The sequence below is a fragment of the Antedon bifida genome, chromosome 3 (assembly GCF_963402885.1).
Source record: "Antedon bifida chromosome 3, ecAntBifi1.1, whole genome shotgun sequence".
Taxonomy (NCBI): Eukaryota; Metazoa; Echinodermata; class Crinoidea; order Comatulida; family Antedonidae; genus Antedon; species Antedon bifida.
The window spans coordinates 5136258-5149040 of NC_136228.1; the positions used below are offsets into that span (position 1 = coordinate 5136258).

The 12783-nt window shown below is 31.9% G+C and overlaps 3 protein-coding genes across 5 annotated transcripts in view; 2 read left to right on the forward strand and 1 right to left on the reverse strand.

Annotated features, from left to right (window-relative positions):
• The window catches only part of LOC144838676 (dedicator of cytokinesis protein 1-like), a 41515-nt gene extending 35832 nt beyond the window's left edge, over positions 1-5683 (forward strand). For 2 of the 3 annotated variants that reach the window (XM_078694111.1, XM_078694112.1), the window contains 3 exons: positions 588-657; positions 2041-2177; positions 3008-5683. In XM_078694111.1, coding sequence (XP_078550237.1) covers positions 588-657; positions 2041-2177; positions 3008-3076 — 276 coding nt within the window. In that variant the 3' untranslated portion in view covers positions 3077-5683. Of the gene's footprint in view, positions 1-587; positions 658-2040; positions 2178-3007 lie in introns of those variants that run through there. The other variant, XM_078694113.1, reaches the window with a different exon arrangement.
• Positions 5684-6648: 965 nt separating this feature from the next.
• Positions 6649-9932, forward strand: LOC144838700 (cellular retinoic acid-binding protein 2-like). Its single transcript, XM_078694149.1, has one exon. The coding sequence runs from the start codon at positions 7324-7326 to the stop codon at positions 7735-7737; it is 414 nt and encodes a 137-aa protein (XP_078550275.1). The 5' UTR covers positions 6649-7323; the 3' UTR covers positions 7738-9932.
• A 349-nt stretch (positions 9933-10281) lies between these two features.
• LOC144838696 (DNA replication complex GINS protein SLD5-like) lies at positions 10282-12724 on the reverse strand. The gene is made up of 7 exons (XM_078694146.1): positions 12568-12724; positions 12198-12344; positions 11893-11946; positions 11548-11645; positions 11039-11127; positions 10844-10940; positions 10282-10436 (listed from the first exon to the last, which is right to left on the reverse strand). Exons 1-7 carry the CDS (start codon positions 12667-12669, stop codon positions 10340-10342), a joined length of 684 nt encoding a protein of 227 aa, XP_078550272.1. The 5' UTR covers positions 12670-12724; the 3' UTR covers positions 10282-10339.
• Positions 12725-12783: the final 59 nt, after the last annotated feature.

A 12783-nucleotide genomic window follows, 5' to 3' on the forward strand; every position in this document is an offset into this window, starting at 1 on the left:
TCATAATTGCATGATTGCTTATTTTTATTAATCCATTTTAAATTGCTTTGCTGATCATTTTTAATCCATTCAAATTTCTAATTTTACATTCAAGTTCATAATATAATAATGACATAGTACTACTGTACCAATAAATTAACTAAATCAAAAAGCTACAAAACATGTATTTATTTACACCTATTTTCAAAATATAAATTTATTAAGTTTAAATTTAATAAATTACTTTTTGTGATATTCATAATAGGTAAAATAAACATTATTAATTTGTATAGACTTACATAGAACAGTGCTTTACATTTATGCTAAAATTTGTTTTTCCAATGATTATTTTCACTAAAATATCACTAACAAGATTTTTTAAAACATTAAATTCATGAATTTTTAAACTAAAAACTGTAGAATTTCTCATTACTTAACAACCTCATCAAACAAACAAAAAGATAATTTTCTAAGGTTATGGTTTTCTAGTAGTGTGTGTGTGTGGTTACCTGATTTAGTCACGTGACTTGTGTCAGGTGTTTAGTAGTATAGTATCTTGGTAGAACCTGAAACGGCTGAACGTATTAATTGCGTCGTTTCATTTTTAGCTCCAATCAAGAAGACCTCGACGTAAAGAAAAGACCCAGTCCAGAGCCTTGAGGCCCAAGACAATGCATGGTAAGCATTTTGGGTACACCGGTAATTCTAAGTTTAAGTTACAGTAAGAAATTTAAGAATGTTAAGAAAGAAGTTTAAATGGCAATGAAACACAAATAGAAGAACTTTAAAACCAGCTTATAATCACAGTACATAAACAAATATATTTTATCTAAACAAAAATAATAATAATGATAATAATAATAATATCGTGTTCATGTATTTTAAGTTTGATGATGTTCATAGTATTCACACCCCCTTTATGCTTATTACTATTATTTATATGATTTGCAAATTATATTTATTTTCATACCCAAACATTATAGCCAGTTTATTTGTGGTCATGGCTATGAATGCCTCGTTTCTGATCACAATTACATTATTTGTAATCGTGATCGCATCACAGTGTAATCACAATTACAATGAATGTAACTATGATTAAATCATAATTATTGTAATGTTCATTTCAAGTTATCTGTTGTGTTACTTGCAGTCCCAAAAATAAATGATATATAATTGCGACTGCATTGTGATATAATCAACAATTTGTACACCAACTGAGACTTACGATTGAAAGGAAAAAGAGACAGGTGGTTTACTGCATGATGCACTGTTACTAACATTTATTATTTTCATTTACAATCAATTATAAGAATAATAAATCACTGTAAAGATAAATATAATTAAATATAAAAATACTTATAGATGAGGGCGTATCAGTTTAATCTGCGTGCATATAATTGAGGGACTAGTGCTGTTCCGCCATACCACGTCGAGAGTGGTAAAGAGTTGCTATCCAATCAGGTTTGAACTATACAATGAAAGCCCTAGTGGTCTAATGGTTAGGACATCTGTATATCAAGCAGAAGGTCCGGGTTCGAATCTTGGTTGGGGCGACTTTTTCTCATTCTCACAGATTTCCTCATCTTATCGTTTCAAATTAATTAATTAAATTTCAGTATACCACCGGGCGGTTTAGAATTAATGTTCTATGCCTAATGTGTTTATGTATACAATCCTGTACATGTTTTGGCCTGATACGGTAGTTGTATTTGAATAGTATCATTACTCGGCCACTCCCTGTTTCAAGATTGTTTACCAGCAAATATTTGTTTCAAATGAACATCAAACCTACAATAATTATAATACAACCTTTTATCTTTCAATTCCGTGAATAAATATACAACTCACTCTGTCTAAACTATCAAAATAGTTTGACAACAAAAGTGTGATGTGCCCAAATATGGTAGTCATCTGCCCAAATATGGTAGTGATATGACATCATCATATCCATATATGGGCATATCACATTTTTTTGTCACATAAAGTTTGATAGTGCAGACAGAGCTCTATATAAATGGCAAATAGTTTTTATTGTTTTAATATATTTGTCATGTTTTACAGTTATAAATCAATTGAATGAGAAGCCCCCATTGTTACCGCCTAAACAAGCCTATGCAGATTACACCAACCTACCAGATAATGGAATGGTCCCACAGAAAGATCCTGGTCCTATTCCTAGTCCAGTGACAAAGGATAAGGTAAGATAAATTATTATCAGTGATTGAATCTTCTTGTGCTATTCACATTTTGTGTACAATTTTCCTGGGTTGGTCAAGTAGCTATTGACAAAGAATATTTAAGATATTTACAGTGGTAGCGCCCTCTTATAAATTATTTTTACATTTTTCCAAATGATAATGAAAAAATATGATGGTACCGAGTTATGTCAACTACCATTTCTGAAAAATAATGTCTGGTGGTATTAAGGAATAACATTTTCAATTTTTTTTTCTGTGCTCTGTTCTGGGTTGACCAACTAGTGTTTGGTCTTTCCTTGCCTTTTATATTTGTATTGTATATTGCACTGTGGCAGAAAATTGAATAAATAAAAATTAGTAGGCAGTGTATATACACCTCCAAGCCTGTAGCCAGGGGTGTTCGTAGCGTTCAAATGAACCCCCCCTTTTCCCTGGAGTATGTTGAAATTGTATACTCAATACTAGCAGTGGAAGAGCTAGTAAACAGGACTGTCCAGCTCTTGTTGATTTTTTTGCCAATTATACCTACAAGTTACTACCTGTAGTATGTAATGTAGGCCTATATAAAATAATGGGGTGTGAGCCATACCCGTATGTAGTGCTTGCTTATATTTGCACTTTACACTTTTGATGGAATAAATAAAACCCCCCCCCCCCTCTTTAACAAATCTGACTACGAGCTTGTTCTCCTTATAAATGATGAGTTGAAATGAAAGAAATTTTTTATTTTAATTGGAAATTTGTTTTGCTTGGAATAATTAAGACAATAAAACGCACTAAAATAAAGATAAAACAATATTTGTCAGTGTTTTCTAATATTTTTTTTTCAGCCGCCCCCACCGCTCCCTGTGAAGGCAGCATACTCTCCACCAGTACACAGAAAAGACACTAAAAGTTGACCACCTTCCTGACGTTATCCCACCTCTCACAAGCCTCAAGCCTCACTTATCAATCAGTAATCAGCTGTAAATACAGTAATAAGACTCACAAATTTATTTTTATAACAAATTGTCTTTTTTAAGTCTGTCCACCAATGATCTTAAGTCAAAATTAAGAATGTACTTATTTGCATAGGCTTGTTTACATGATGCAATGTTGTAAGTAATTGACAATCAGTATTATTATTATGGGGTAGAAATGTGATATATATTAATGGTTGTTGATGATGATATATGTATATATAATGTATTGTACATATTATGTGATATTTGATATGAAAATAATGATGATACAAATTTTGCTATAATGGGTATAAAAACAATTTTTAAGAAGATAAGGTAGTTTTGCTGTTTTTTTTTTACTAATAAGTGTTTGCATCAGCTTTCATTGATTTTGGATACTGTCTGTTTGTCTGTCTGTCTGTCTGTTTATTTGTTCTATTATGATTTGTGGTAGTTTTAACTATAGGCTAATTCAATCTATTTGGCTGAAATGGTAAAAGCTATGCAAATTCTGATATGCTTTTAAATTTAGAGAAACTAAATTATATATTATAACTAAAACGATCTTAAAAGGTAGATTTCTCCATAAAAACTATTATTAGGTATGTTAAATGAATTGCATTTAGACTTGGTTCCCAATATGACGCAACGGAAGGCCGTAAACGCAACGCAAGCGAGTTGACCAAATGACAGTTTGGATAGTCCATCGCTTGTGATTGGTCAACTAGCTTGCATCGTACTTACGTTGCATCCTAATGAGATACGTCTAGTAGGGCCACTTAAGTATTTGTCTTAATACGATTCAGAAATAATTAATAAGTGACATTGTCAATAAAACCATCTCTCAAATATGCCAAATTTAAATTTTACCCATATTTTAAACCTTTTAGGCTAAATTTTAAGATTTACCTTTTGTACTAGTCATACCGTTATTGTAATTAGTTTTTTTTACTAGGATAATTATGGTTAATTGTTTTGCATACTTGCCTACTTGAAAAAAAATTGTTCAACTTAAGTGTGTTGCAGTATCATATCAGGTGTACTAACTACTGTAAGTGTTGCTAAGAGACATGTTGTCATCGGACACTAGCCAGCCAATGATACTATATCATGTCTACTGCCCTCCTTTGGCTGAAATAAAATTATTTTTCATGTTGTGGACAAAAAAATGTTTTTATCATCCCTTAGTTTGCCAAAGACGTGTGCAATACAATTATATATTGGAAGGAGGGATATTGAGGAGGTTGATAATTAGAAGTAAGCCTAAACTAATAAAAATCATTTTTATCTTTTTGCTGATAATATTAATTTTTTGGTTTCGGCTTTGTCCATTTTTTCTGTCCAAATAATTTGTTGTTTTTATATTTATAAATAATTTTTTTATTAATTGTAATGTATTTTTAAAATGATTGGTTACTAATTCAGATGATACACAATTATTGTATGTATATATGTGTTAAGGGAGTCACTTGGCAGGGGTCACCTGATACATTAGGGGGTCACCTAATAGGAGGGTGTCTAGGGGTCACCTGATAGGGTGACACCTGATAAGTAAGGGTCACCTGATAAGTAAGGGTCACCTGATTGGGTGTCTCCCGATCACTTTTAAGAATACTGTTGCCTCATTCTTGCATATTCTAATTAATATTAATTGTTTTGTGTCTAATAATGAAAATATTCTATTTTGAGATTTGTATCAGATTTCTGTTTTTATAACATGTGTTATTGTCTCCCGTAATGTACACATGCGTGATAGTTAGATATTAGAAATTTAAATTCTGTGCCATGTGACCAATATGGACCAATCATTAACTCCATGAACATTCCAGATTGGTTTTAATTTAAGGCTGTAACGCCCTCTTGTTTAGACGTTTAGTTGGTCATAGGTGATATTATATTAATTGGCATACATATCTAAGAATGTGATTGTTATTTTTAAAGTTTTAATTTATAAGCAGTTTTCAATTAACAATGACGTATGCAAATCGGATTCCGAAAATTTTCGTTGTAAACAATTTTGTTTAACTCTTTGTTTATCAAAAGTTTTATCAGAAGCATATCGCAAGCGAGTTGATCAATAACTAGAAAAAGTTTGAATAATCCATCGCTTGTGATTGGTCAACTTACTTGCGCGTACTTTGTTACATTGCGCATACGTTGTTACGGTCCATCCAACCGTGAACCAATAGACGTCATAGACGTTATTCTAAAAACGTATTTGTTGACAAATTTATAAAAGCCTGCCATATATTTACATTAAAATACGTTGCCAAAGACTATACGATTTTATTTTTTCATTACATTGTAAATCCCCTCTTCTGGATACTTACAGGTACACATGAACTGCTTACGTCATTGATAATCGAGTCCGTTACTTTTCAGTGGTGTTTAGATGTTAGTATGAATGTTGAGCATTCAAATGTTTTGTATTATCTTATATCTATTAATAGACCAATTACAATATACTCTATGATATTTCATTTTATGTTAATCTCTTTTCTTACCAGACCATGCAGAAATTGTATATGGAATGTGTTATTATTAATACGTAATGATTTAATAATGTATTGATGTTACGTTTTGTTTTTGTAAAACATACATACATAGGGTATTATTGCTGATATATACCGTTTTTAGTGTTGTACTTATATCTGATTAACACACAGACCAACACGTCCATTAACACACAGACCTACACGCCATCATCATCGTCTTAATGTCATCATAATCATCGTCTTAATGTCATCATAATCATCGTCATCATCACCATCTTCGTCGTAATGTCATTATCATCATCATCATCGTAATGTCATCATTATCATCGTCGTAATGTTATCATCGTCGTAATGTTATCATTATCATCACCATCATCATCGTATTGTCATCATTATCATCATCATTTTAATGTCATCATTATCATCATCATCATCATCATAATGTCATCATTATCATCGTCGTAATGTTATCATCATCATCATCATCGTCATAATGTTATTATCATTATCGATGTCGGAATGAATTATCATCATCGTCGTCATCATCATCATCATCATCATCGTAATGTCATCATATCATCGTCCTCATCGGGTCTGTTTGGTGAATTACCGTATGTCTTACTGATCATCATCTTTGCCAAAGTTAAGGACATGCGATCTACCATAATGTACTTTTACGACGCATTTGACGCATTTCTCCCTTTCTCCTCAATTAGTGTCCAATCGTATGTAATCTTATCGGTTAACAAACTCGAGAGTGAAAATAATTAAAAAGCGAATATTTCATCAATTTACACTCGGTATTAATTTGGCAATGGTCTGTCTCATTCAATCGTGTCTTAATTTAAGGTTGCTTTAGGACAAATTACCAGACCCATTATGATTCCAATTAATCTTCCCTTATTCAATCAAACAAGGATATATATATATACACGTGCGCACGTGACTATCTCACCATTAAGCTGTTTTCCCAGTACGCGAGTGTCCGCTTAAGCTTGGTTGCCACTAGGACGCAACGCAAGGACGTAGTATTAGACGCAACACAAGCGAGTTGACCAATGACAAGCGACAGTTCGAATAATTCATCGATTGTGATTGGTCAAATGAGATGTTGCATATTGGGGTCTGTAAATCGAACAACGTTGCTTTTCGGCTTTGTGTTCGAATTATGCACATTTTAATATTATGGATAAGATGACTAATATTCATGATCAGTCTAGTCTTTTGACGTGAAAAGTACACGAAACATCGCCAGAGGGCTTAATATGATGTACGTCTCCCGATGGGAAAAGTACATGACAACGATCGGGGAGAATAAAACAATTTGTACAAGTGTATTCAATTGATGGTAATGAATATCTTGAGAATGCATTGTTAAAAATAACATTCGGCAGGCGATCAATTGTGGATGGCGGGTGTAGTAAATTGCCTTTGTCGTAATAAGAGTGATTTTTGCGAGATTGTGAAATCAATAGTTCAGGTCCCTTCTTATAAATATGAATCATGCGGATTTGGTTATTTCTTGTATAGATTCTGCGTGGATTACGTTTTCTTTACCGCATTGAAGAAAAGCACACAATCACTATTGAATAGCTCACACACTCAACACACTGTCGACGAATACAGATACACAACCTGGTGAGCTTTTTACTTAGACAACAAACAATTTTAATATCTTCAATTTATAAAAACATTACATTCATAAACATAATGGCAGCTGACTTTTCGGGAAAATACCAACTCTGCAAAAGCGACAACTTTGATGAATATATGGTGAAGATGGGTGTTAACGAAAACGTCCGCAAAACGGCGGTAGTAATGTCCCCAACGTGCGACATTCAACAGTCTGGTGACAATTTTGTAATTAAAATGGTGGTACCAGTTCTTGGAGTACACATTCAGAAGTTTTGCGTTGGTGAACCGTTTGATGATATCTCGCCGACTTGTGAGAAACGCGTGGTTCTCGTTAACTGGATGGGCCGTAATAAGTTAGTGTTTGAAGATGTTGATCCGAACCAGAATAAACCACATCGAATTATCAGAGAAATTCTAGAGTCTGGCGATATGATGGTACAATGTATTAAAGACGACGTCAAGTGTACGCGCATCTTCAAAAAGATTTGATTTTTTGGAAAGCATTCACTCTGTGTTATTGTAATTTGGTGAAAGACGTTTTTGAAATATTTAATAGTTAAGTGAATAAAAATGCTCCTTGTTAAAAATGCTGCGCACGGTAAATTTAATGAATGACACACACTTTAGGAGTACTTGGTAGGCTGTTTTTAAGAAAGAATGTTTCGTTTAAAAATGTTTGGACAAAATTAGAAAGACAATAGTTTGGATTGTGGACTTTTACACTGGAGCCTGCAGAATTGAATGTTGTTTGAGCAAATGTGCGCGACTACTATGTATGAGTCATGTGCTACCGAACTATACATTGTCGTCTGCTCGAGATAAATGTTATTTTATTAAAATTCATCAAAACATCGATTTGTAGCCTAATTTGTATAATGGTTTTTGCAGCAATAATTTGATAATTGGAACAAATTCAATTGAAAAAGCGTTAAATAAATCGGCATTATAAAGGTAGCGTATTATGTACAATTTTCGTTTGTAACAAATGAGATGTCGTTAAATTGTTTGTGACGCAAAATGCGTTTACTGATTATTTTCGGCGTTAACTTTTGACTCGTAAACTCATTTGCCAACCTGGATTTGACGATATAAACGAAACGAACAGTATGATCCCATTAATCGTTTACCGATAAGCAGCTCACAAACTGTACATGTATTGTAATGTTTGGTATAATAGGCTTCAAAATGACGTACTAAACATAATACAGTATTAAACGTTTTTAAAATTAGATATTAACTATTGGAGTAATCTGAAAGATTTCCACAACCAATCGTTGTCATCGGTCATTTTCAAGTTACATTTTAACTAAAACTCCAACCAAATGTGTTCTCCAAGTCAACTAAGTAACTGTTAAAGTGAATGAATTTAATTTTATCTATTTTAATAGATACTTAAAAGTATCTAAACTGGTGGTATTTTTTATAGCGTAAGTGTTTATCTTATTTCTGAATGGTCAGACGTCTCTTTTTAGTTGACCAAAAACAAAAGGTGTGACGTGCCCAAATATGGTAGTGATATGTCCAAATATGGTAGTGATATGACATCATCATGTCTTTATATGGGCACATCACATTTGTTTGTTACATAAAGTTTGATAGTGTAGACTAAGTTGCACTATTTCTTGACTTGATTTAAGTAGTGTGTGTAACAGTGGATTTGAACCTAAAACCCTGGGAATAATAAACAAGAATGTTAACCAATCAAAACACTGCATTTTTACGTCAGCTTAATCTATTGTGTATAGTAAAGCTTGTGATTGGACAACTCACTTGCGTTGCGTGTACGCCCTTGCATTATTGCCTCAAAGCGTGAACCAATCATATACTTTCAATAGTAGTAATAAATACTTCGTACTTTTGCACGAAATGATTGTATGGTATATAATAGTGTTTATTATTGTTATCGACGTAATATAAATATTCTTTCAAAGGTTATTAATTAACATGGCGTCACTATACTAATGCACGCTTGTTTTCTCGTGCAATGTTACGTCCTAAGGTGATTATAGGGAAATCTTGTATTTATCCCCGTTAAATAACGGCCTAGTTGTAAAGGTTCGTGGCTACACAGAAAGGATGAGTGGGTTATCAGCTCCTGGATTATTTGGCACAATCTCAAATTATGACCTAGATTTCGGATAAATACAGTCCACGATAAATCGGAAACGTTCACGATAAACCGGAAATATTGAAGTTATTTCGGTTACGTTTACAAACGAAAATATTGCAGTTTATTTAGGTAGTTGAAATTGAAAGTGTAATATAAATTGAAGCTTGCAAATCGATATTGTTTATTGTATTTAAATTAATATTAGTGATGCCATTTATTTAAAAAGTGTATCAGGTATATTAGTATTTACATTAACTTGTTTAAAAAAAATTAAGTCGCTTTGAAGGGAATGTATAAAATATGAAACTGATAATTCTGGGAAGGGGACAAACATCAGCTAGTACTGTAATACACAAGTACATAACGATTATTATTGAATATTAATTAAATTGTAAATGGAAAGCACCTGACGGCTTAAAGTTATAATAATTACTATTGTAGGCAGCGTAGGTTGATGTACTTTGTACAAGAAATGATATAATGTCCTTTATTGTGACTTGTTGTGTGAACATTCAATTATTACATTATAACTGTAATTGTAAAATGTTATCTGTGATAATAAATTAATAGTTGTATAAGAGTAAGATGAATGTTAATTTGTAGTTGTAAATAAAATTAATAGCACTTGATTTTGTATTTGTTTCTTTTATTACATTACATAAAAACATAATTGAATCTTCCAGCTTTATTGAAATGATACAAAAATTTGTTTGAATTGCTTACTAAATGGTTTAAAGCCATTTCATATTTACATTTTATACAGTATTATATAAAAATAGGCAATGTATATCAAGCGTACATTTATAATATAAAGCTCTGTCTACACTATCAAACTTTATGTGAACAAAATGTGATGTGCCTATATATGGACATGATGATGTCATATCACTACCATATTTGGGTATATCACTACCATATTTGGGCACATCACACTTTGTTTGTCAAACTAGTTCGATAGTGTAAACACAGCTTTACAGATATTTATATGAGTGAAAATGCATTGTTAGCCACCAACTCAGCTATTGGTTTGTACCTCATTATATGCTGTGACCCTCTTTCAAAATCTACAACATCTGCCCTGTGGACAAAAAAATAAATATAATAAAACCAATAGAAAACCTGCAACAAGTTATATAAAAGCCTTTAAAAAGAATTAATTTTATTTTTGCCTAATAGGATACCGATGAGATGTTAAACTTTCTTCACACATAAAAATGAAACACCATACAATCTTCAGTAATAAATTAATACATTGACACCTACAGTACTGTCAAGAATTTGGAATGTCCAGAGGTTAATATATTATTTTATAGTCAATTTAAGCGCTGTCTACACTATCAAACTAGTGTGACCAAAAAAAATGTGATGTGCCCAAATATGGTGGTGATATGACATCATCGTGTCCATACATAGGCACATCACATTTTTTGGTCAAGACAGAGCTTTAACCTATACAATGATGGCAATTATTTATGGCTAACTTACTGTTGTTCGTCTGTCTCAGCTTCTACAAGGACTTGATCCTGAGCTTCATTAACTCGCAGAAAAACATAAGAATCCATGTTTGGTTTTGGCGCTAAAACTATGGAAGCAGACAATGAAAACATGTTAATATTTTAAACCTAGCAACTTAAAACTACAACCAAATAATAATAATTGTTTCAAGAAATTGTTTTTTACCTGTTTTTTCTTTTTCTAGACCTTGTAAATTTGGAGGTGCATGGTTTAATACAACTGATTTAAAATGCAATTCTTGACTTTCAGAAAATCTAAAAGAAATAAACAAAAAGCATGTTATAGCAGTTCTTCCTGTTTTGGGCAGGATGGCGTATTAGTGATGTTATATGTTGTAATAGTAGAATAACATTTCATTGATTGAATTTTCAGTTTTCAATATATAACTTCCAAATATGGTAGTGATATGCTTAAATATGGTAGTGATATGACATCATCATGTACATTGTATGGGCACATCACATTTTTTTGTCACATAAAGTTTGATAATGTAGATAGATGATGATAGGTTGATCAACATCTTCCATATCTATAATTACGATATAGACGATATAGAAAGCACACACTAAAATATGTATTTCTCTCACTTAGCGTAAACTGTGTGAAATTTTACATTTTGAATACAGAAATTACAATTCTCAACTTAAATATATTTATCAAAGAAAAACCCTCACTCTTTAGCATACGTCATCTCCTCGGGTGACAAACATGATGGCTCATCCTCTTTACGCTTCCTCTCGTTTTCTAGTATGTGCTCTACATACTCTTCTATCTGTTAACAAAAAAATTAACATAAAGCTCTGTCTACACTATCAAACTAGTTTAACAAAAAAAGTGTGATGTGCCCAAATATGGTAGTGATATATGATCATCATCATATATGGGCACATCACATTTTTTCGTCACATAAAGTTTAATAGTGTAAACAGAGCTTAAGAGATACAATATGAAAGAACATCATTAAGAATTAAGTGGACAATAACAATCAACACACTACATATTTTAACAATATTACTTACCTTTTGAAGTCTTAATCTAAGGTAACTGCTAATTACATATCTTATTCGATCAATCTGAAAAAAATATCCATTGTATATTATTTCCAATTTTTGTTACTATACAATAGCACTAATTGTTCACAGTCAATTCTCCCTGTACTGGACTAATATCTCAAAAATCATTCCAATGTGTTTTTAATAAATAATAGTAATACAGAATTGAGGACCCTTTGGTTTTAGAAGAATTCACGGTACCAAAAATAAATAATTAACATCACTATACATTTGCACCAAATTTTTTTATCATTGTATATGAATATTTATACCTCTATTCTATGAAGAATAATTCTAAAATCTCCCTTTTTACAGCTTTTAATATTATCTTCCATATGCTTTAATTGTTCCAGCATACATTCCACTAATTCTATTTTTGTTTCCAGCAATTCAGGAGCAAATTTTTCGTTTTGCCATGCCTAAAAATATAAAGAAAATTATAAATATTTGTATGTATTATAATAAAATATATTAATATTATTATTATTATAAAATCAAAATGGAAGAATATTAAAGGTAAAGTTACTCTAGATCTCTATAGGCCTAGAGGTGTAGGAGGCTAAGTAGCCTGTCTATTCTTTCTACTAGCTAGCTCTCTACTCTCTCTCACTAGCCTACAATTTGTCTAAAGCCGAGGCCTACTTCTTTTAATTTTGTAAGCAAATCTGCCGCTGTCATCTCAACTTCTTCATCTTCTTCTTCACTAAGATTTTCATCAAAATCATCATCAGATATGTTTACCATTATTAATTTTTATTAATTATATACAGTATTCGGGAGAAAGGAAGAACTGTGTTTGTTATTGTTGAGTTTCGCGCGCGAAATACGATGATCTTTACACTGAAAGTCGTCTTCAAT